The sequence below is a fragment of the Heterodontus francisci genome, chromosome 12, assembly GCF_036365525.1.
Source record: "Heterodontus francisci isolate sHetFra1 chromosome 12, sHetFra1.hap1, whole genome shotgun sequence".
Lineage (NCBI taxonomy): Eukaryota > Metazoa > Chordata > Chondrichthyes > Heterodontiformes > Heterodontidae > Heterodontus > Heterodontus francisci.
This window is the reverse complement of record NC_090382.1, coordinates 85,513,475-85,536,877: the sequence shown is the minus strand read 5'-3', so window position 1 is coordinate 85,536,877 and position 23,403 is coordinate 85,513,475. Positions and strand designations below refer to the sequence as shown.

The window sequence follows — 23,403 nt, the reverse complement described above, 5'->3', positions numbered from 1 at the left end:
CAAGTAAAGATGCAATTACTGATGTTCACCACTCATGTGGGATCATCAGACCTCTTGTCGCACTACTGCCTGGTCCTTGTGTCCAAGTCCAGGAGTTGACCTTCATGGCTACCTCCTCTCACTTCCTTCTGAGGATGGTCTTTCCGGGCCTCCAGGCCCCCATGGAACCATGGCATATTTCCTCCTCTTGACCTCAACCACGAATGCATGCAGTATCGCTTCTGTCATTCTTGAATCCTCCCACTCCCCTGGTGTTCATTTTGGCACAATTTAAAGTGCAAAAATATTCTCCAGTGCAGCTTCCCTTTAAGAATGCCAGCCTGCCTTTAAGAAGAGCAGGCTGGCTGCTTCACGCAGTTTGTGAAAAACCACAATGGGCTCCTCTGCTGAGCAAATTGGAAGCCAATTGTGCTAAAAGGTAGGCATCAGTGTGGCACCCACTCAACCCAATGTTATAATCATGCAAATGAAGTGGGGACATCAAAGTGGATAATGGGGATCCTATAGATGTAGTACATCTGGACTTTCAGAAGGCATTTGATAAGGTGCCGCACAAAAGGTTAATACACAAGGTAAGATCACATGGGATTAGGGGCAATTTATTAGCTTGGATAGAGGAACCAAGGAACCTCACTGTTGGTAGCAAAAATTCACACTACTCATTCAATGTGAGACCTGCTTCTTCTAATCTTTGTAATACTGATCTTACCCTTGTGTCGTGTTCTTTATGGCTTGCTCCATAAATGAGGATGTTGTCCATGTGACAGATTATCCCCTCTAAATCTTCCAGGATCCTTGACATCATTCTCAGAAAGATATCAAGTGCCAACATTATAGCAAATGGTAACCTGCTGAAACAGAATCTTCCAAATGGTGTTATAAATATTGTCAACAATTTAGACTCTTCGTCCAAAGATAAATGCCAAATCCACTGTTTGTGTCCAATTTTGTAAATATGGAGCTTTTTCCCAGCTTTGCTGAACTTTCATCCACTGATGCCATTGGGTGGATCTCTCTCTCCATTGCTTTATTAAGTTGAGTGAGGTCTACACAGATTCTGATGGATCCAATTTGTTGCTTTATTGGAACCATACCAGAGCACCATCTAGTAGGTTTAATTATTGCTGGTATCACTCCTTGGTTCTGCATTACTTCTATTTCTTTTTTAACCTTCTGTAGGAGTGGGTGTGGGACCTTTCTTGGTGTGAATAAACACACTGGCTCTGCCTCTTTTCTCAGAGTGATGTGATATTCTATTTTCAATTTTTCCAATCTTCTAAATAGCTTCAGGAATTCAGCCCCAAAGTCTCTTGGCTACTTCTCTTGCCCCTTACTTTCTTCTACCCTACATAGCAGTTGTAGGTCAATGCAAGCCTGTCTGTTGAGTAATGAACAACTCTGATTCTTAATAATATACAGTGTTTCAGGAATCTCTTTATTCTTGTATCTTAAAGTCATTCTCAGTTCCACTATAACTTTCAGCTCTATGCCTCCATGCCCATATAGCTTCTGGTTGCCTGTTAGGGCGGCGCAGTGGTTAGCACCGCAGCCTCACAGCTCCAGGGACCCGGGTTCGATTCCGGGTACTGCCTGTGTGGAGTTTGCAAGTTCTCCCTGTGTCTGCGTGGGTTTTCTCCGGGTGCTCCGGTTTCCTCCCATAAGCCAAAAGACTTGCAGGTTGATAGGTAAATTGGCCATTATAAATTGTCACTAGTATAGGTAGGTGGTAGGGAAATATAGGGATAGGTGGGGATGTTTGTTGGGAATATGGGATTAGTGTAGGATTAGTATAAAATGGGTGGTTGATGTTCGGCACAGACTCGGTGGGCCGAAGGGCCTGTTTCAGTGCTGTATCTCTAATCTAATCTAATCTAATCTAAAGCTTCCCTTCTTTAGCCATGGCTCCTTATCTGATAAAACAGTAACTGCTGTTCCAGTGTCCAACTTAAAACTAGCTTTATTTTCTCCTATTATGATATCTGCTGTCCAGCAATTTTCATTTGCTCCTTGTATTTCTCCTAAGAAAAGAGTTTCAATTGTTTTCTCATCTTCTGCCTCGTTTATTCGCTTGTTTAAACAATTTGTCCCTTTGCTGGTCTGCAGCATTTGCTTCTTACTGCAACACATCAACTGGAAATGTCCCTTTTTGACATAGGAAACATTCTGCCTCCTTGGCTCGGCAATTTTCCCGCAGATGTCTCTTTCGGCCACACCAACTGCAATTCAGTGCTGCTGTCTCTAGATGCCTTTCCCACCTTTCTGGCGTCATTCCTTTCTGTTTTTTTCACAAACTCCACTGACTCTAATGTCTTTGAGATCAGACTCTCCCTGTCCCCTTGAACCATGGTTCGGTTGAATTTTCTAACCTTCGTCTGTATGCTCAACTGAATGGTTTTTTGTAAACTCAGGGTTTCCTTCAACTGTAGTTGATCTGACAGCGCATCATCTATAACCCCGACTACGATTCTATCTTAAATCAACTCTGTATGCAAGCGTCCATACTCACAATCTTCTGCGATCTTGCATAGGTCATTAATAAACAAATCAATACTTTCCCCTTTTCTCTGGGTGCGCTTATTAAACTTTGCCCATGATCTTGAAATACTCTTCTAAAGCTTCTATAAGTAGTCTGCTTCTCATCATCTGCACACTCCCCCATGGTGTACAACAATGTACTGACCTGCTCCTTGTCTGGTCTCCGTGTTAAACACAACGCAGAACAACCTCCAGACCCATTTCAGTCACTCCTCGGCTTGGTTCAGACCTGCTACCCGCTCAAAGTTCTCCGACAAGGGCAATGACTTTTCCATCTTCTTCTGTTTTCAATGTTTTTGTTTCTTCTCTTCTACGATCGCTTTTCCGCTGCCACCATGTAATATCCGGGTGACTATACTCTTTGCACTGAATAAAAATATTAGCCTGTGGGTTAAGGTAACTAGAGTTTATTTACAAACACCTAGCATCGATGGCTTCCACTACAATACTCCTCACAGGAGATTCTGTGAAATCCGTGACATCATATTCTCTAATGATGCCTACAATCTATTTACATAGTCTACCCAGCAACAACCTACATCGCATTATGCTACAAAAAGCACTAATTTTGGGGCACAGTGTCTTGCACTAGATCTACGTCTAAAGTATGAGTAACATCATATTAGTAAAGAAAGCTTTGCAGCATCTCAGGTGGCTGCCCAAAACAGACCTTGATCTCCTACATTTGTAAATAAAGGGCTTAAAGATTGTTTAAGGCCTCCTTCCAGAAATTGGTTTGACTGAGCAGTAAAGGAGCTGAACCTGCTCTGATTGGGGCTCTAAAATAGTTTCTGTAGCTGAAGCAGCAACTGTAACGAAATGGTAAGTTTTTTTTTAATGTATCTGTGGTATTGATGTGTCAACAGCTAAACCATGATGAAAGTCATTTGAAATTTTTCTGCTACTAAAAGATAATTAGATCAGAAAACAAAAAACAGAACTTGGGTCACAACAGTTGGAACCTTCGTGACATTTCTCACATGCAGTCGAGTAGGGTCTAAAGTGAAAGAAAAAATATCTGCAAGGAAAAGCATTGGGAAAACAATATGACTGCTTCAACTACAATACATTTAAGAATAACACTTAAGAATGTAACCAAGTGAGAAAGAGGTCTAGGGTTCTGTCTCAGCCTTCACCTGGTCTTACTGTAACAGGGTTTTATTTTTAAACACACTGTTTTTAGCACCCCCTTGGTGAATCCTTGTTCACCACTTTTCAATTATAAGGCCAAGAAACGAGCACAAACAGGCTTTCTTAGGTTTAAAGGAGGTGAAATTTTATTAAACTTACACTCTAATTCGGTTGATGCCTACGGATAATCAGGCACACACGCTAGCATGCACACGCAATATATACATGCAAATATAGACAGAAAAAATCAGAAGAAAATAAAGGGGAAAGATTTGAGGCAATATCTGAAGAGCTTTTGTTACAGGTCTTCGAGCTCACTGTAGAGTCCTTGTTTGTAGGTGGATCTTGTTTTCATTGGGGCCCAGTATTCTTCTTAAATCTTGTTCACTGTAAGAGACTTTTCTCTCTTGAGGTTCAAGTGTCTTCAGTTGATTTTTGGAGTTCCGTGAGAAAGAGATGGGAACAGACAGGACAGGAGAGGGGGTCTTTTCAATCCAGGAGTAAAGAGCTTTCTGCCAGTTCAAACACTGTCTCTCCAATTTAAAACTCTCAGTTCAAACTCTGCAACAGCCAGTGTGCCATTTGACTAACTGGCCTGACCATGTCTTTTTGTGGATTGAATTGGAGCATGGAGTAGCTCCTTTGTCTACAAGCACTGTCAGTTAATATGCAAAAACGTCTTTCCAGCCAGAAGCCTGGCAACCTCTTGCCACAGACCTTCTCTTCTTCCCAGCAAAAATTTGAAATTTCATGTCCATGTGGCAAAATTAATGTGCCTCATTCTTGTCAGGTGGGGGCCTGCATGACAGTAATAATTATGCTGAGAGAAAGTTGTTCTCAATTAAAGGAAAGTAATCAGAAACAAGAAAAAATGAATAAGAGGTACAAATAAATATAGGTATTTTGCAATTCGCTCTGCAGGAATTGAGCAATGAATTGGAGAGAAGACAGGAAATATTTCAGTATAGTAAGATAATCCACAATCTGGAAATTATCAGTCCCGAGTAAAAGAAAGAACTTGTACTTATATAAGAGCAAAATACTACAGATACTAGAAATCTGAAAACAGGAAGTGCTGGAATTACTCAGCAGGTCAGGCAGCATCTGTGGAGAGAGAAGCAGAGTTAACGTTTAAGGTCTGTGACCTTTCATCAGAACGGGCAAAGGTTAGAAAAATATTAGGTTTAAAGCAAGTGAAGAGGGGGGAGGAGGTTCATGGGTTGGTGGGTAAGAGAACAAAAGGGAAGGTGTGTAATAGGGCAGAGGGCAGGAGAGATTAAATAACAAAGATGTCCTGAGACAAATGCAAAGAGTGTGTTCATGCTTGTGAAAGACAAAGCACTAGTGCAGCGAGAGTGTTAATATCTTGAATGACGAGCAGCTCTATCTACATGAAAAACAGGCACATGAACATTAAAACTTAAAATTGCAAAACCCCGACTGGAAAGATAATTACATAATAACAGACAGTGTTGGAACAAAGGACAAAGGACCATGCCCTGATCCATTCAACCAACTTTTGATTACCAGACGTAGAAGGTGGGGGGAGCTAGCATTCCAGGTTTCTATACCCCCTAGAGGTCTCTCTTTGTCTCTGCAGGTTCCTGTAAATGCTGTTAGCAACTCTGGTGGGGTGCTTTTAGAGTCTGCATTCACATAGGAGGACGTGGGGTCTAACTTTTCACATTTTTCAGGGTTGGTTGACTGGATGGTAGGGATTTACATCTGGGATTCTTCCCAAACTCCCCTTAACCTGCCTTCTTAGTCGCTTTTTCAGCTTCTCTTTCTAAATTTTTGCCAGCCGTGTGGTGTCCCCTTTTGTTCTCTGCAGGGGTTCCTTACAGTACACTAGCCCTCTGCTGGAAGGTCCTCCTAACACCGGCACAGGACTTAGGGGTGCAGGTTTCACTGTAGGCTGAGATTTCCCCTAAACCTGGCACATATGGAAACTCCTTCAGTACTCCACCACATCTTTGTGGAGTTTTGGCCAGTCAAACTGTTGTCTTATGTGGGCTTTGGTCTTTCGTATACCAGCATGTACAGCCACTGTAGTCTCATGGGCCCTTAATATTTTTCCCCGGTATCTCTGTGGCACCACTAACTGGTGAACTACTGTCCACTCCTTGCCCTCTTGTCTGTGAGGAAAACTCCATTTCCTCATCAATACCTCATTCTTTAAATAGTGGCAGTCAGAGACTCCATCTACTTCACTTTCAGACTGGGCAGCCTGTGCTAACTCTCGCGATACTGGGTCAGTTTGCTGAGCCTCACCCAGGGAAAATTCATTTAATTAATTCCCTGGGTCTCCTAACTTTCCAAAGAAAGTTTCAAACAGGCAGACCTCATGGTCATTTACCTGTAGTGCCAATGCAGTCTCCTCTGGGGGAGCTGGTTTGATCATGGCCTGATCCACGACACATTTAGTGACTCTGCAGGGGACCGTATCCTGCCACTCTCTTTCTCTCTGACCTCCAGCAGTCTATCTTTCACTACTGGGGGGTATCACCTTCACCCCTGCCCGATCATTATCTAGCAGCAGGTCAACCCCGTCTACAGGCAAACTAGGGGCAATCCCTACGGTCACCGGTCCTGAAACTAGCTTGCACTCCAGGTGCACCCGATGTATAGGTACAGGCATACACTGCCCTCCAATACTATTTACCACCATTTTGGTGTTCACTGCAGTCTCTGGGGGAAAGGTCAGGCCTTTTCCCAGTAAAAGGGATCTGGTGGCCCCTGTGTCCCTGAGAATTACTATGGGCTTGCTTGCCCCATTCTGAGGGAAAGAGATGGAGGTTCTGCTTCAGTTCCAGGAGCGCACAGCTTTCTGATTTCAAACTCTCTGTTGGAAGTTCCAATTGCAACAGCCAGCTAGTCATGTGACTAAAACTGGTCTGACCACTTCTTCTGTGTCTGTGGATTCTGCTATCTTAGCAATCAACCTGGAATGCTAGCTCCCCCCACCTTCAACGTCTGGTGATCAAAAGTCCATTGTTGGTTGAACGGGTCAAAGGGCAGGTCAGGTTCCAACATTATCTGTTACTATGCAAATATCTTTCCAGTCAGGGGCTTGCAATTTTAAGTTTTAATGCTCATGTGGTGAAATTGTGTGTGCCTCAGTCTTGGCAGGTGAGGAGAGGTGGGTTTGCCTGACAGTCCCACTCTGCCTCTTACTATCCACTTACTATTTACATGCCAGTAGAAGCTTTTTTGGGTTCCCTTTTATGTTGACTGCTATTCTATTCTCATGTTCTCTCTTTGCCAGTCTTGTTTTCCTCTTCATCTCCCCTCTCAACATATTGTCTATGGCCTGGTTCTCACCTGAATAATTCATTTGACATGCATCATACAAGCTCTTTTTTTTGCTTCATCTTAATCTCTATTTCCCTTGTCATCCAAGGAATCTGGCTTTGGTTCCTTTATCCTTTTGCCCTTATTGGAATGTATCCAGCCTGTACCTGAAGCATCTCTTCTTTAAAGATGACCCATTCTTCTGATACAGCTTTTCCTGTCGGTCTTTGGTTACATTTTATCCTGCTAAATCCCTTCATTGAAATTAACCCTCTTCCAATCTAGACATTCTACCTTACTTTATTTCTTGCTTTTCGTATTTCAGAAGTTCCTCTCCCTCCTTACCCTTAACTCGAATCCCAATCAATATTAAAGTCTCCCAATATCACCACTCTATAGTTCTTTCACACCTCTGTGATTTCCTTGCAGATTTGCTCCTCTATCTCTCTCTCTCACTATTTGGAGGCCTATAGAATACTCCTAGTAAAGTGTTCATAACTCTTTTTGCTTCTCAACTCTTCTTTTGGGCCTCCTTATCACGAGAGACAATGGATACGCGCCTGGAGGTGGTCAGTGGTTTGTGATGCAGCGCCTGGAGTGGCTATAAAGACCAATTCTAGAGTGACAGGCTCTTCCACAGGTGCTGCAGAGAAACTTGTTTGTCGGGGCTGTTGCACAGTTGGCTCTCCCCTTGCGCCTCTGTCTTTTTTCCTGCCAAATACTAAGTCTCTTCGACTCGCCACATTTTAGCCCTGTCTTTATGGCTGCCCGCCAGCTCTGGCGAACGCTGGCAACTGACTCCCACGACTCGTGATCAATGTCACAGGGCTTCATGTCGCGTTTGCAGACGTCTTTAAAGCGGAGACATGGACGGCCGATGGGTCTGATACCAGTGGCGAGCTCGCTGTACAATGTGTCTTTGGGGATCCTGCCATCTTCCATGCGGCTCACATGGCCAAGCCATCTCAAGCGCCGCTGACTCAGTAGTGTGTACAAGCTGGGGATGTTGGCCGCCTCGAGGACTTCTGTGTTGGAGATACGGTCCTGCCACCTGATGCCAAGTATTCTCCGGAGGCAGCGAAGATGGAATGAATTGAGACGTCGTTCTTGGCTGGCATACGTTGTCCAGGCCTCGCTGCCATAGAGCAAGGTACTGAGGACACAGGCCTGATACACTCGGACTTTTGTGTTCCGTGTCAGTGTGCCATTTTCCCACACTCTCTTGGCCAGTCTGGACATAGCAGTGGAAGCCTTCTCTAATCACATGGATTCTGTCCTTTGCCCCTCAAAGATATCCTCCTTTTCCAACACTGAGCTGTACTGCCACCCCACTTCCCTTTTTTCCTTCTCTATCTTTCCTGAACACTTTATACACTTGTATATTAAGTGCCCAATCCTCGCCATCTTTAAGCCATGCTTCCGTTATTACCACTGCCTCATATTCCCATACTATTTGTGCTTGAAGCTCACCAAGCTTATTCACCACACTTTGTGCATTTACACATGTGCATTGTAATCCTATTTTTGCATTCCTCGTAGTCCTTCTCAGTCTGCTCCTATCTAATATGTAACTACTCCCTTCTCTAGTACTGTCCAACACTCTCACATTATGCACCTTATTCCTCTTTTCTACTTCTATATGCTGGCGCCCACCCTCCTACCAATTTAGTTTAAACCCTCCCCAGCCACACTCGTGAATCTTCCCATGAGGACATTGATCCCAGTCCTGTTGAGGTACAATCCATCCCTTTGAATAGGTGCCTTCTGCTCCAGAACTGGACCCAATGTCCTAAGAAACTAAAGCCTTCCCTCCTGCACCAAGCTTCAAGCCACTGTCATGCACACTGGAAATGGTACAAATTATGGACTAACTCTGAAGAGTTATGAAAAACTGGCTGATTCTCTTAAAAAAGAACCTTTACTTTAAAAGATGAACAATAGTCCAAAATAGTCACCTAAGAAAAGGATTGGCCTTTGTGTATTCAAACTGTCTGACAAAGACAAATGACAAATCTTCAAAGCTAAGAGGTATCACATGCACCCCATCCTAAAACATTCCAGAATTGAATGTTTTCTTCTGAAACAAAGAAGGTGTGAAGTAGCCACGCCCTGGGCCATTCTGGGATCACCATGGGGAAGAGATGAGAATGTCTCCTACCAGGTGTGAGAAGTCACACAGTTTTACCTTAAAAAAAAGACAGCCTAAAGAGAGAGAGTCAGAGAGAAAGAGAAAGAGAGAGAGAGACAACATCCAGCAGCTTGTTTTCCAGCAAGCTAGAAGGCACGTGCCCAGCTGTAAAATCCTACACCTCCATTTTGCAGCAGTGAACTGGAAGTGATCCACTGTCTTCAACTGAACTTTCAATTAAGAGAGAAATCTACAATCATCTCAGGCCTGCATCCATCGAGAACTTGATCTCCAGGAGAATTCAACAGGACCTCTCCCCGCAACTAAGTCACTTGCCTTTTTCTTCCCTCTCTTCTTGAGTGTGTATGTGTGTGTGCGCATGCGAGCAAATGCGTGAGTGGATGCAGTTGCGACAACTTCGGGATAAGGCGTATTGATGAATAGACAATTGATTCTCTGTTTTTCTCAAACCTACAAGAAAACCTGTCATTGTCTGTTTATTTGAAAAAAAAACACCAAGGGGTTAAACTCTAATAACAAAACACTTGCTGTGATCAGGTGGGGAGTTAAACAGTGGGAACCACCCACATCGCACCATGTGGCCGTAACATATTGGGGGCTCGAAGCCAGGATCTGCACCACCAGATAAATGATAGATTTGGAAAAGAGAAAAATTGATCTCTAAAATTGTGGAGAAAAAATAAACAAACAGGTTTTCTTATATTCTCCTGTTTTTTTTCTCTATGGTGCTAGAAACAAAAGAGATGGCCACATTTAATGCTAAGGAGTTTGTAGATCAGGGTGAAATATCCTATGATAAGTTAAACAAATTAAGTTTTGAAGATTTGTAAAGCTTAGCTACAGAGGTGAGAATAACTTTCAGACAAAAAGCAAAGAAACCTGACCTAGCTAAAAACTCTAGTCAACCATTTTAAACTTACCCCCGAACTAGAAGAAGATAGCATGGAACCAGCATTTGAAAAAAAAAATTGTAGCTAGAATGCAGTTGCAGATGAAAAGGGCAGAAATACAGTTGCAGTTGAAAAGGGTGCAATTGTAGTTTCAAAAGGAAAAAGAAGAGAGAGAGTTTCAGAAGTAAAAAGAAGACAGATGCAAAGCGAAGAAGCAGCAAGAAAGTCCGAGTTAGCAAGTCTGCAAACCCAAAATGAAAATGCTGCCAGCCACTCAAATCCTATCCCACATTCAGAGCAAAACTTTGATGTATTGAGACACTCACGGTTAGTGCCAAAATTTAATGAGGAGGAGGTTGAGTCATATTTTATCTCATTTTAGAAAATAGCTACTAGGCTAAAATGGCTGAAAGAATTTTGGACTCTCCTCTTACAAGGCGAGTTCATGGGTAGGGCTCGTGAAGCTTTTTCCCTGTTATCAGAAGAAAGTTCCTCTGATTATGAACAAACTAAAACTGCACTTATAACTGCACAGGAGCTGGTACCAGAAGCATCTAGACATAATTTCTGACACACCTGGAAAAGACCCACACAGACTTGCATTGAATTCGAAAGAATTAAACATTTGGGTTTTGATTGCTGGATACGATCGCCCAACCTCGAACCCTCATATGAAAATTTGAGAGAAGTGATGATGCTGGAAGAAATCAAAAATAGCATCCCAATTCGTTTAAGAACCCTCATTGGAGAACAAATAGTCACAAGCGCAAGGGAAGCAGCTAAAATGGCCGATGATTATGAATAAATACACAAATCCCTAACTCAGAGTAAATTTGGGTCACGTAACTCTTACAAGCTAGGGAGAGATAGTAGGGATGCAGAAGAAGATGAAATGGGTTTGAGAGAAAAGGAGGGAAGGGAAGGCAAACCAGACCAGTCTCCAACTTTTAAAAGAAAGAACCCAGGTGACAAACCAGTAGGGGTTCGCCAGACAAGTTTCCAGTGTGGCAAACGTGGACATGATCAGGCCAATTGTTGGTATGTTGAAAAAAACCAGCAAGAGGCACTGCAGTCAAGCCCATGTCTGTTGCTTTGAAAGTGGTAAGCTTGTGTTCTAATATAACTCAAGAGCAGAGCACATACCAGATCTTTCTACACAAAGAAAAAATTACTTATTTTTTGGCCCAGGAACCAGACAAGGAGATAACCATCCTCAGGAATACCGGTTGTTTTCAAACCCTACTGGCAGCCAAACTGACAGAAATGCTACCGGAAAGTAGAACAAATACACGGTATTAGTAAAAGGGCTTACTCGCAAATGCTTGAAGATTCCCTAAGTTAAAATTTACCGACAGAGTAATTTGGTCACTAGGGTAGTGACAGTCAGAATCATTCCGAGCTTACCCATGTTGGGGATAGATCTACTGCTGGGCAATGATTCGGTATGCAGCACAGTATTGTATCCAGAGTGTCCGGAAGTCCACGGAGACTGAAGAAACTGAGGGGAGTAAACAGAACCGTGTAAAGCTGCAGAGGGCTGGGCAAGTCCCAAAAATCCTGCAGGTGGTGACAGAGCCAGAAGAATTTAAAAGGACCCAGTTAGAGCCAAAAGGATTTAAGAAGCTAAGATAAAAGCTGCAAAGATTGAAGGAAAAGTACCAGAGATATAGTTAGCTGAAACCTTTTTAAAGATTAAATAGGGACAAGGAAAGTTCCCAAACAGGAAAGCCAAGAGTGAGGGAGATGCCTCACCTAGTTGAAGTGCCACAGGGGAGTGTATTGGAAGCTGGACAACCACCTACGAGCACCAGTGTCCCAGAGGATATGGGGCAGATTTGGGAAACACCTATCTCTGAAGTGAAAGGAAAGGGAAGTCTTTTGGGCCTCCTTATCTCGAGAGACAATGGATACGCGCCTGGAGGTGGTCAGTGGTTTGTGAAGCAGCGCCTGGAGTGGCTATAAAGGCCAATTCTGGAGTGACAGGCTCTTCCACAGGTGCTGCAGAGAAATTTGTTTGTCGGGGCTGTTGCACAGTTGGCTCTCCCCTTGCGCCTCTGTCTTTTTTCCTGCCAACTACTAAGTCTCTTCGACTCGCCACAATTTAGCCCTGTCTTTATGGCTGCCCGCCAGCTCTGGCGAATGCTGGCAACTGACTCCCACAACTTGTGGGAAAGGGAAGTAATGTACCCTAAAGGTTCCAAATCCAAAATTAATCAAACCCACCAATTCAGAGTCAGAACTCAGCAAGAACAAGGGGCAGGAAGAAATCACAGATGCCTTGCAAGGATTAAAAAACAATGTATCACCCACCATCATGTATCAACCATCATTAGAAATAAAGACTATTAATGTGCCAGAACCTGAATAGTCAACACAATGTATTGTGAAAGCAGTAGTTAAGGGATTAAAGCTTGTACAAACAGGGAACCTTGCCATAAGCTGTATACTGCAAGCCTCACCAACAATCACATGGTCCTGGAGCTTAATGATCCTAAAGTTGTACAAACTGGTGCAAGAGAAACTACAACCCCATCTGACAACACACAAACCAAAAGAAATGTGATTTTTGATGGTACCTCATCCAAAGGAAGGATGATGAAAAAACTTAAGCGTGAACCTAAAATGACTATTACAAACAGCAGCTGTAAGATGCAGGAGAGAATGACATGAATGTGTACAGTGGTGTGACCTTAAACTTTCTTACTGTTTCTTTTTTCCTTCTTTCTAAACCCCAGAAAAATCAAAAAATGAAATCCAAGGAATTTCATTTTTTCCTTTTTAGGGGGGAGGTGTCACACACACAAGAGGTGCGATGATCCAAATTATGTTCTAGCTCTGAAGAGTTATGAAAAAACTGAGTTTTGTCTTTTAAAAATGAACTTTATTTTAAAAAGTGAACAATTGTCCAAGATGGCCACCCAAGAAAAGGATTGGCCTTTGTGTATTCAAACTTTCTGACAAAGACAAAGCACAGTGGGTGGCACAGTGGCTAGCCTCACAGCTCCAGCGACCTGGGTTCGGTTCTGGGTACTGCCTGTGCGGAGTTTGCAAGTTCTCCCTGTGACCGTGTGGGTTTCTGCCAGGTACTCCGGTTTCCTCCCACAGCCAAAGAATTGCAGGTTGATAGGTTAAATTGGCCATTGTAAATTGCCCCTACTGTAGGTAGGAAAATTGAGGGAAGGTGGGGATGTGGTAGGGAATATGGGATTAATGTAGGTTAGTATAAATGGGTGGTTGATGGTCAGCACAGACTTGGTGGGTCGAAGGGCCTGTTTCAGTGCTATATCTCTCTATGACAAATCTTCAAAGATAGGAGTTATCAATTGAATGTTTTCTTCTGCAACAAGGAAGGTGTGAAGTAACCATGTCCTGGACCATTGTGCGATCCCCATGGGGAAGAGATGAGAATGTCTCCTACCAGAAGGTGAGAAGTCACACAGTTCTACCTTTTAAAAAGACAGCCTAAAGAGAGAGAGTCAGAGAGAAAAAGAGAGAAGCAGCTTGTTTTCCAGCAAGTCAGGAGGCATGTCCCAAGCTATAGAATCCTACATCTATATTATACAGCAGTGAACTAGAAGTGATTTACTGTCTTCAACTGAACTTTCAATTAAGAGAGAAATCTACAATCATCTCAGACCTGCACATATCAAGAATTTGATTTCCAAGAGAATTCAACAGGTTTATCAGACATCTCCCCGCAACTAAATCACTTGCCTTTTTCTTCCGTCTCTATCTGTCTCTTCTTGTGGGAGTGTGCGCATGCGCGAGCAAATGCATGAGCGGATGCAGTTGTGACAATTTTGGGATAAAGCATATTAAAACAATTGATTTTCTGCATTTTCAAACCTACAAGAAAACTTGTCATTGTCTGGTTTATTTGAAAAATAAAACACCAAGGGGTTAAACCCTAATAACAAAACACTTGCTGTGATCAGGTGGAGAGTTGAACAATGGGACCCACGCACATTGTAACTCTCACTAGTACATGGCACTGGGAGTAATCCAGATTACTACCTTTGAGGTCCTACTCTTTAACTTCCTCCCTAGATCCTGAAAATCTTATTGTAGGACCTCAATACCTGGCCTTGCTATGTCATTGGTACCAACATGTACCACAACTTCTGGCTCACCCCCTTCCTCCTGCAGAATATTATACACCCTCTCTGTGATGTTCTTTACCGTGGCACCAGGGAGGCAACACACTATGCAGGACTCACGATAACGGTTACAGAAATGCATGTCTGTCTCTCTGACAATGGAATCTCCTATAACAACTCTATTTCTACACTTTGCCTCTCCCTCCTGTACAGTCCGTGCCCATTGTTGCCATGGTTTGAACTGCACTCCTTCAAGGTGTCGTCACTCCAAGCAGTCTCCAATGCTGAGTACCGGTTTGAGAGTGGCACACACCCTGAAGACTCCTGTACTTCCTGCCTCTTCCTACTCTTCCGGATGGCCACCCACCTACTATTGTGAACTCTTCCTGGAATGTACGATCACCTCCTGGAATGTACGATCTAGAAAACTCTCCTACTCCCTGATGCTTCACAGTGACTCCAGCTACCCCTCAAGGAAAAAGTCCTACTCCTACACATGTGGTCGCCCAAGACACATGAAGTGTCCTGAAGTTCTCACATGGTACGGGAATTTCAAACAACAGGTCACAGCTGCTCATCCATGATCTAAAATAAATCCTCGATTCCCTTTTTTAGTACCCTGTTTAAACTACCAATTCTAGCACCTCTAGACCTGCTCTGTGCTTGTACCTTTATTACAACACTTACTGTTATATTACCCTGAATGAATATTTTTGATTTCCCAACTTATGCTTATTTGGCCTTGAGGAAACAAGTTCAGTGGCACATTTAACTAAACCTTAAGCATATTGCCAAATAGTTCAAAACTCCCCTGCTGGTGCAGAAATTAAGCTTTACGTATTTCAATTATTTATTTAAATGCTCCCAGATGACATTCAATCCACACTGGATGAGAAGCAGCAGAAAATTACATCTCCTGGAAGTTGCCACTGACATTAAGTGGTAGGATGGGTGCTGGACCCATTCCGCTTGGAAAGGGGCAAAGGGGTGGAGGGGGCACAAACCCATTGCAAGGAATGCCTACGTTTTCCTCATGGATTCTGAAGGAGGACTCCTGCTGCTCCTGGTCCGACAAGGGAAGTAAAATAATTTATCTGTTTTGGACTCTTCTGCCCCAATTCACTTCCCCCCACTTTACCTGGTGGGAATGTTTCCTGTTCAGTCTGACCAATTAGAATGCAGTCAGCTCTCATTTTCCTGACATGAACACGTAATAAGAGGACATTGTCAGCTTTTGGAAGGTGTTGTTGGTCAGCGCAGCAAGTTAAAATTGACAACAGTCTGTTCTCAGTGACTTCAGGGTGGGTAAGTAATCTGGGAAATTTGAATTGCCCATCTGGTTTCCTTCAGGTAGCTAAGGGTTAAAATTACCTCTGAGAAGATGCACAAATTTATGGATTCCTTAGTGTGGCATAGCCTTTTTAAACATTGCTATTTGGTGAGGTCAAGGTAACTCTGTAGCTTGTTATAGTCAAGCTATGTGGGATAATAGAGGATGCTGGTGGTCTGCCTGCTATGGCTTCAGACCGTTTCTGCTGTTGTAATTCCTCCAACATTTCTGGCAAAACAAGACTTGCTTGAATACCCATGCTGCTTTCTGGAAGCAGCTGAGTCATACCTTGAAATGGGGGGAGATTTTTCCATGTCCTATGGAAAAAAAAATCATTCATAAACAACATGCGTATGATTTGTCACAGATAGTTATTTTAACAGGACAAAATTAGACAATGCTTGATTAATGATAAATGATTATACATTAATACTTGTGTACATGCGTTCAGTCTACTGCAAGCAGGAAGTACCAGGAATATCCTATTGGTTAAATTTAGAAGAGACATCTCTCTACTGCCTCACTTTGGCAATGTAGAGAGGTAGCATAGGCAGTCGATGCTACATCACTACAAGATACTTGTTTCGTCTTTATGTTGTTTCTGGTTCCCAGCTGTTGGAAAGAATCACACTTCAAACTTGGAAAAGGCTGGACCACACCTGCCCACAGCCACACATTTCTCTCCCACCATTCTACTGTTCCTAACCCAGTTTCTGAGATCCAGGGTTGTCGAATTTCAGTGAAAAGTGAAGGGATTGCTGCATTGTTTGCACCTGATGATATTTTTACAGCAGAATGCCTCCAGACACCAGGATGAAACTAAATGCTGAATTAATTATGAACCTTTCTATATCTTTACAAATGAAAGCATAATCAGTGCACGGAAGTAACGGGTGGATGAACAGCAACCAACAAGCCCTTCAGAAGACCTGAGGAGGAAGATCTACAACTGGACAGACACACCAGGCAGGCGGTGGGAGATGGAGTAGCTGAAAGAGAGCTGTCGGGTTTGGGTTGGTAATGAGATTTTTTTTTATTTCCAAAATATACTTTATTCATAAAAATCTGGAAAAAATACATGACTAACCAGTTCCAAAAAACAAGTCAAAAAATACAAACAGAGCAAAGGAGATCAGTTTCCTTCAATACAGGAGTGAGTTGCCTCACAACCCTTCCATTTCATTTTTCATGCCATATACATTTTACAGCACACGAAAATTTTCCCGATACAGTTCGAGGGGTTTCCCATGGATCCAGCCCCTCAGTTCAGCTTGGTGGGGGGACCTTACACAGTGGTCTTTCCCCATTGAGCCTTTGCTGCGGCTGCCCAAGCTTTAGTGCGTAGTCCTGGACCTTGCAATGTGCCAGTCTGCAACAATCAGTCATGGACAACTCTTTGTGCTGGAAGACCAGCAGGTTTTGGGCAGAACAAAGGGCATTTTTCACCGAATTGATAGTCCTCCAGCAACAATTGATGTTTATCTCTGTGTGCGTCCCTGGGAACAGCCCGTAGAGCACAGACTCCTGTGTTACAGAGCTGCTTGGGGTGAACCTCAACAAAAACCACTGCATCTCTTTCCACACCTGCTTTGCAAAGACACATTCCAGAGGGAGGTGGGCAACCGTCAAATGAGATGGCTGACCTGAGTACAGTGTGTGTGGATACAGTCTTCGAGCATCCTGATTCATTGAAAGGACTCCTATTATTACTTAGTCACTTCTTCATCATCACAACATGAAGAAATCATTAAAAAAATTTCACCCAGGTTTCTCAGATGTTCATTGTAATAATGCTTTCATTCAAACACCACCACCCTTGGTCTCAGACAGTGGGATAAGGAACAATGAGATATGTGGCTCTGAGGAGGGAGGGGCTAGTCAGGTATCATGCATATTTATTGCTTCATTCTGCTCTTCATTTACACCATGTGCACATGAATGGTGTGAATTTGGGAATGGTCTGTGGGTGTCAGGATAATGCAAATATACTCTACCTACACTCAGAAGTTAAACTGTTATCTTACCAAGATAAAAAACGTAAGGGGAGATGATGCTTCCCAGCCCGGAGGACATTGTGCTCACTCCAACACCCATGTTTCTTACTGCAGTTGGGTACAGCTCAGCAGTGTAAGTAGAAGCTATGCAGTAGGCACACGTAGCGCCAAATTTTCCAGTCATCAGCAGCACTGTGGCAAGTACTGAAATATCTAGAAAAAAACACATGGAACCATAAACTTAGTGGAAGGTGCACTGGCTTACAAGTGTCCATCTGTATAATCCTGTCACTGATTTTCCAAATACGTGCTTCTGGCACGGACCTTCGACAATAGGAGTACATATTGGAAATTTGCAGTGGTGCTCCCCATCCATTAAAATTAATGGATGGAGAAGTATGCATCCATTATATCCAATTTCCCATTATATGTTCCTAATGAACCAGATTCTTCACTGAAAGCATGCATTCTTAAAACAGACCCCTTAATGCTGATAGTATAATTACTGGGCTGGTGGAAGAGAGGTACATTGAATAAAGGCACCTCACCCATTCTGGCTAGGTTCCAACAACAGCAATAACTACAACAACTTAAATGTATATAATAGCCTTACAAGAGGAAAAATGGTCTTAAACTGCATCACAGAGACATAGCAAAAAAAAAATCCACTGAGAAGATTAGGAAGGGTGACCAAACAATTGGACAAAGATGTGGATTATAAGAAGGGTCTTAGCAGGGCGGTTCAGAGAGGGAATTCCAGAATGTGATGACCATGGCTGGCATCTCTCCTGGAACAAAGATAATCTCTGTATTCTGTTGGTAAATTTGTCCGATAGCACAGTGTTCGCTTATTGTTTTGGTTATGATGCTACTTTGCTGGTACTTGAAGTCAGTTATAAGCAAGGACGATATTAGTTTAAAAAAAAATCCATGTTTTGTTGTGTCTCAATGCAACATTTAAATTATTTTAGCTGACATTCCATGGAGCTGGTTGAAGGAGGAGAGGTGTTGGAGGAAGCTGGTGTGTTAACACTGTCAAAGGCTCAATAGAGATTGAAGAGGATGAGGAAGAATAATGCACCAGGGTCACATTCACAGTGAACATTGGTCATAACTTTGGTAAAGACAGTTTTAGGGCTGTGGCAGTGTGAAAACCTGATTGCAGGGATTTAAACACAGAATTGCAGGAGAAAGGGGCCTAGATCAGGGAGACCACCACAAATTCAAGGATTTGGGGGAGGAAAGAGAATCTGAGAACTGGATGGAAGTTTGATTCCGGGTATTTTTGAGACAAGGGATAATGCTGGTGGTTTTGAATGGAAAATTCAGGATCTTAGTGGCTATATGTGAATTTACAATAGGTAAGGGTTTCCACCAGTAGAATCTACCTGATGCATTATACATCTCATGGCAGTGCCTGTACTTATGCATTGGCACTCTGAAACTCAATGGAAACCAGAGAACATTCTTTATGGGGCTTAATTCTCCCATCATAACAGATACCACATCTAATTACAGGTGTGAGTCAACAGCAAGGAGGGTGGGGAGATGGTGGGCAGGGGTTTGTGGATGCACCAGTAAGTTAATACAGGACATACTTTATGTAGAGCATAATGCATTTCATATTCTAAGGGTGTGTTGTGGTATTTGATTGCAATGAAATTGAAATACAGTTCAGCTGTTCCTTGTTACCATTCTTGTGTTAAATATAGGGTTTTTATACTTTGCTAACTAGGGATGAAAAGGTGGTTAGATAATTCAGCTCTTCTGACAACGTTGATGTTGAGTAAAGTATGAGGTGTACAGGAATGACCTGGGGTGAGTCACCCACCACTTTTTCCTCCATTACTATCCTCTCTGCATCTCATTTTTAAAATACAGCTAAGAACAGTGAAATTGTAATGGGTCTTCACAATTTGTGGAACAGTGTGCCAGAATGCTAAAATTGAGTAAGGACTGCACCACATGTATATTCCGATTTGCCATAAAATGTTGCTTTAAAATGTTTAACAAAAGACTGGTTCTAATAATTTTAAACAAAAAGAGAAAATTCTGGAAATACTCAGCAGGTCAGGCAGCATCTGTGAAGAGAAAAGCAAAGTTTATGTTTCAGGTCGATAACCTTTCATCGACCTGAAATGTTAACTCTGTTTTCCTCTGCACAGATGCTACCTATCCTGTTGAGTATTTCCAGCACTTCTCTTTTAGTTTCAGATTTCTAGCCTCCGCGGTATTCTGGTTTTGTATAATAATTTTAGCTGCTCTGTAAAAATTTACTTGAAGGTATGAACAGGGTGAAGAAAAAGATAAATCCACCAAGAAAAAGTGAGCCCGAAAGGCTGAACCTGCGGGAAAACCTCTGGAGAATAAGCCAAGATCCTACATAGGCCGGAACTTCGATGGCAGCAGTGAAGAAACAGTTCAAATAGTCATCACCATGGAGATTGGGTGTGTTCAAAGACAGGCCATAGAATACAGCTGATGTAATCATCCTGTAAAAAAAATGGTAAAATCTGCTCATAAAATGTTTTTTTTAAAAAAAACTTTCCTCCCTATTCCCACTTTTTCCATTTTGGTTTTACCAGGATAGAATCATAGAGTTATACAGCACAGAAACAGGCCCTTCAGCCCACCGTGTCTGCGCAGGCCATCAAGCCTATCTATTCTAATCCCATTTTCCAGCACTTGGCCCGTAGCCTTGGCTGCTATGGTGTTTCAAGTGCTCATCTAAATACTTCTTAAATGTTGTGAGAGTTCCTGCCTTTACCACCCCTTCAGGCAGTGTGTTCCAGATTCCAACCACCTTCGGGATGAAAAAAGTCTTTCCTCAAATCTCCTCTAAACCTCCTGCCCTTACCTTAATCTATGCCCCCTGGTTATTGACACCTCCACTAAGGGAAAAAGTTTCTTTCTATCTATCCATCTATGCTCCTCATAATTTTGTATACCTCAATCAGGTCCCCCCTCAGCCTTCTCTGCTCTAAGGAAAACAACCCTAGCTTATCCAGTCTCTCTTCATAGCTGAAATGCTCCAGCCCAGGCAACATCCTGGTGAATCTCCTTTGCACCCTCTCCAGTGCAATCACATCCTTCCTATAGTGTGGTGCCTAGAACTGTACACAATACTCCAGCTTTGGCCTAACTAGCATTTTATATAGCTCCATCATAACCTCCCTGCTCTTATATTCTATGGCTAGGTAAATAAAAGTAAGAATCCCATATGCCTTCCTAACCTCCTTAACTAACTGTGCTGCTGCCTTCAGTGATCTATCGAAAAGTACACCAAGGTCCCTCTGACCCTCTGTACTTTGTAGGGTCCTACCATCCATTGTATAGTCCCTTGCCTTGATAGTCCTCCCAAAATGCATCAACTCACACTTCTCAGGATTAAATTCCGTTTGCCACTGCTCTGCCCATCTTACATCTATATCATCCTGTAACCTAAGGGTTTCCTCCTCACTATTTACGACGCTACCAATTTTCATGTAATTGCGAACTTACTAATCATACCTCCTATATTCATGTCTAAATCATTAATGTACACTACTCCCAGCACCGATCCCTGCAGTACACCACTGATCACAGGCTTCCAATCGCAAAAACAACCCTCGACCATTACTCTCTGCCTCTTGCCACTAAGTCAACTTTGGATCCAATTTGCCAAATTGCCCTGCATCCCATGGGCTCTTACTTTCTTGACCAATCTCCCATGCGGGACCGTTACCCTCATCTACACACCTAGTCACCTCCTCGAAAAGTTCAATCAAATTTGTTAGACACGATCTCCCCCTGACAAAGCCTTGCTGACTATCCTTGATTAATCCCTACCTCTCCAAGTGGAGTTTAATCCTACCTAGTTTTCCTACCATTGATGTTAGATGTGTTTCTCCTCTCATTTGTGCTCCCAGTTCTACCTATCATTTTCCACCAAGGGGGCAGGCAATATATCTGCTTTCCAGATCCTGTATAAATATCAAAAAGGTGTACAGGAACATTCCCTGCTGGGAACTAGCCTTCTAAATTTCTCCCCTATCTCCATTGAGAAATAATAGCATCTTTATTGAAATTTGCTTGGAAAATCAAGCATGGTACACAATATCTGTAAGTATGATTCCATTCCAATTTTTATCCTTCCATTGGCTCAAGGAGTAACATAGCACACTAGCTGCTAATGACCCATCCAGCTGCTGAGACACTGGGAAGCGGAGTTTCTTCTCTCCCACCCTCAGTACTAACCCAGACCATTACACTGGATTTCACATAATATACCAGCTGCCAATGATCCATCCAGCTGCTGAGAGACTGGAAATTTGAGCACTGCAGTCACTGGAAGTCCCTATCCTTGGAAACTGAAAACAAAGACAGAGTGCAGTATGCATGAAAACTCACAATATTTGGAAAAACTGACAAACAGCTTCAAAAAAATTGTTGCGCCAATTAAAAAACAATAGGCTGAATTTTATGCCCCCCCCACCCCCCCAAAGAGCAGGATGTTGGCGTAAAATGGAGCAGGAGGCTCCGGGAGCCCTTCCCAACCTGTTGCTGCCTCCGCCACCACTTCACGCAGGGCGGCGGCAGCGAAAAACAGCCTGGCCACCCCAGGCCAATCAAGGCCCTTAAGTGGCCCCTTAACGGCCACTTAAGGGCCTTCGCCCGCCTCCACCGGGATTTTACCTGTGGCTAGTCGGGCAGCCGAGGCCCGAGAGAAGCTGCCTGGCAAAAGCAGGCGGCTTTCTGGCAGCTCGGGGGAGGGGCCCTCATGATTGGGCACTCTGTGCATGATGGAGGGCCACTCCCACTGCCCCAACCACCCCAACACCCAACACACCCCCCACCCCCCGTCCCTTCAATCGACCACCCTTGCCTCGCCGGGGCCCAACTGATTACCCCTGGCAAGACAACCAAAACTTACCTTTGTTCTGGGCTCCCCGAAATCTTCTTCACGTTGTGCTGTTGTCCAGCTTGATTGGCCGTTGATTGGCCGGCAGCTCAATTTGGCGCGACTTCCTACCTCAAGCGGGTGGAAGTCTCGCCTCACACCAATTAAAGCCCAGCGACCCACAAAATATGGGTCAGATCCCCAGGCGAGGCGGAAGCAGATTCGCCACTGACTTTTCAGTCGGTGGCCGGCACTCGTCCGCCCAGGGTTAAATCCCGACCAATGCTTCAAATGAAAAGCAGCCCAGAAAAGAGGCTCACGACTAAGGCTGCTATTTCAAGGGGACTGAATAAGTTAAATCCCTTTTTTATTAAATTGGATTGTAGGACTTTTGTTTGACCCCCTTCCTCCGCCCGCCCCCCCCACACACTGAGAAACTTACCTCCTGCCCCCTCCCCACAAGTGTTCCATCTCGTTTGCCCAGACGGGAATCCGAAGGCGCAGGAGTACCAGCCAGCAGCAGGAAGATTGCACCGGGATGGAAGGCAGTGGCGTAAGTATAATTAATTCATTAATTTTAATTAATTTAATTATGTAAATAGGGGTCCCGTCTCCAAGTGGCGGTGGGGTGCCACCATGAGGCCTCTCTGCTGCCAGCAGTATAGGACCGGGCCCTCCTGGGGTTGGGGTATGTGGCAGCCCTCTCACAGAGGCATTTTCTGCCCCCCCCCCCCCCACCCCCACCAACGACTCCCTATGTCAGGGGGTCTGTAAAATGCAGCCCCAGGAAATTTGGATTTCTGACACTTTTGAGCATTTTCTAGCATTTGGTAAAGACACTGTGTAAACTGTATATAAATAATACATATATCTGTTAAATATAAAAGGTTAACATTTTATATCACAATCAAGCATAACAGAGAAGACCTGCACCCTCCCCCCTCTCACTTGCTCAAAGACTGAATGGTAGAGCAGGTCCGAGGTGGCAAATGGCCTAATCCTATTCCTATTTCTTATGTCCTTATAATTTTTAGACTATGCCCCCTAATCCTAGACTCCCAACCAGCGGAGATAGTTTCTCTGTACTCCATCTGTTCTCCTTAATAT

At 43.4% G+C, this 23,403-nt stretch overlaps 1 protein-coding gene across 1 annotated transcript in view; it reads right to left on the bottom strand.

Annotated features, from left to right (window-relative positions):
* The window catches only part of LOC137375969 (organic cation/carnitine transporter 2-like), a 128,950-nt gene that overhangs the window by 20,497 nt on the left and 85,050 nt on the right, over positions 1-23,403 (bottom strand). The window contains exons 7-8 of the mRNA XM_068043781.1: positions 19,695-19,909; positions 17,448-17,630 (exon numbers count right to left, since the gene is read on the bottom strand). Of these exons, the coding sequence (XP_067899882.1) occupies positions 17,448-17,630; positions 19,695-19,909 (398 nt within the window). The remainder of the gene's footprint in view (positions 1-17,447; positions 17,631-19,694; positions 19,910-23,403) is intronic.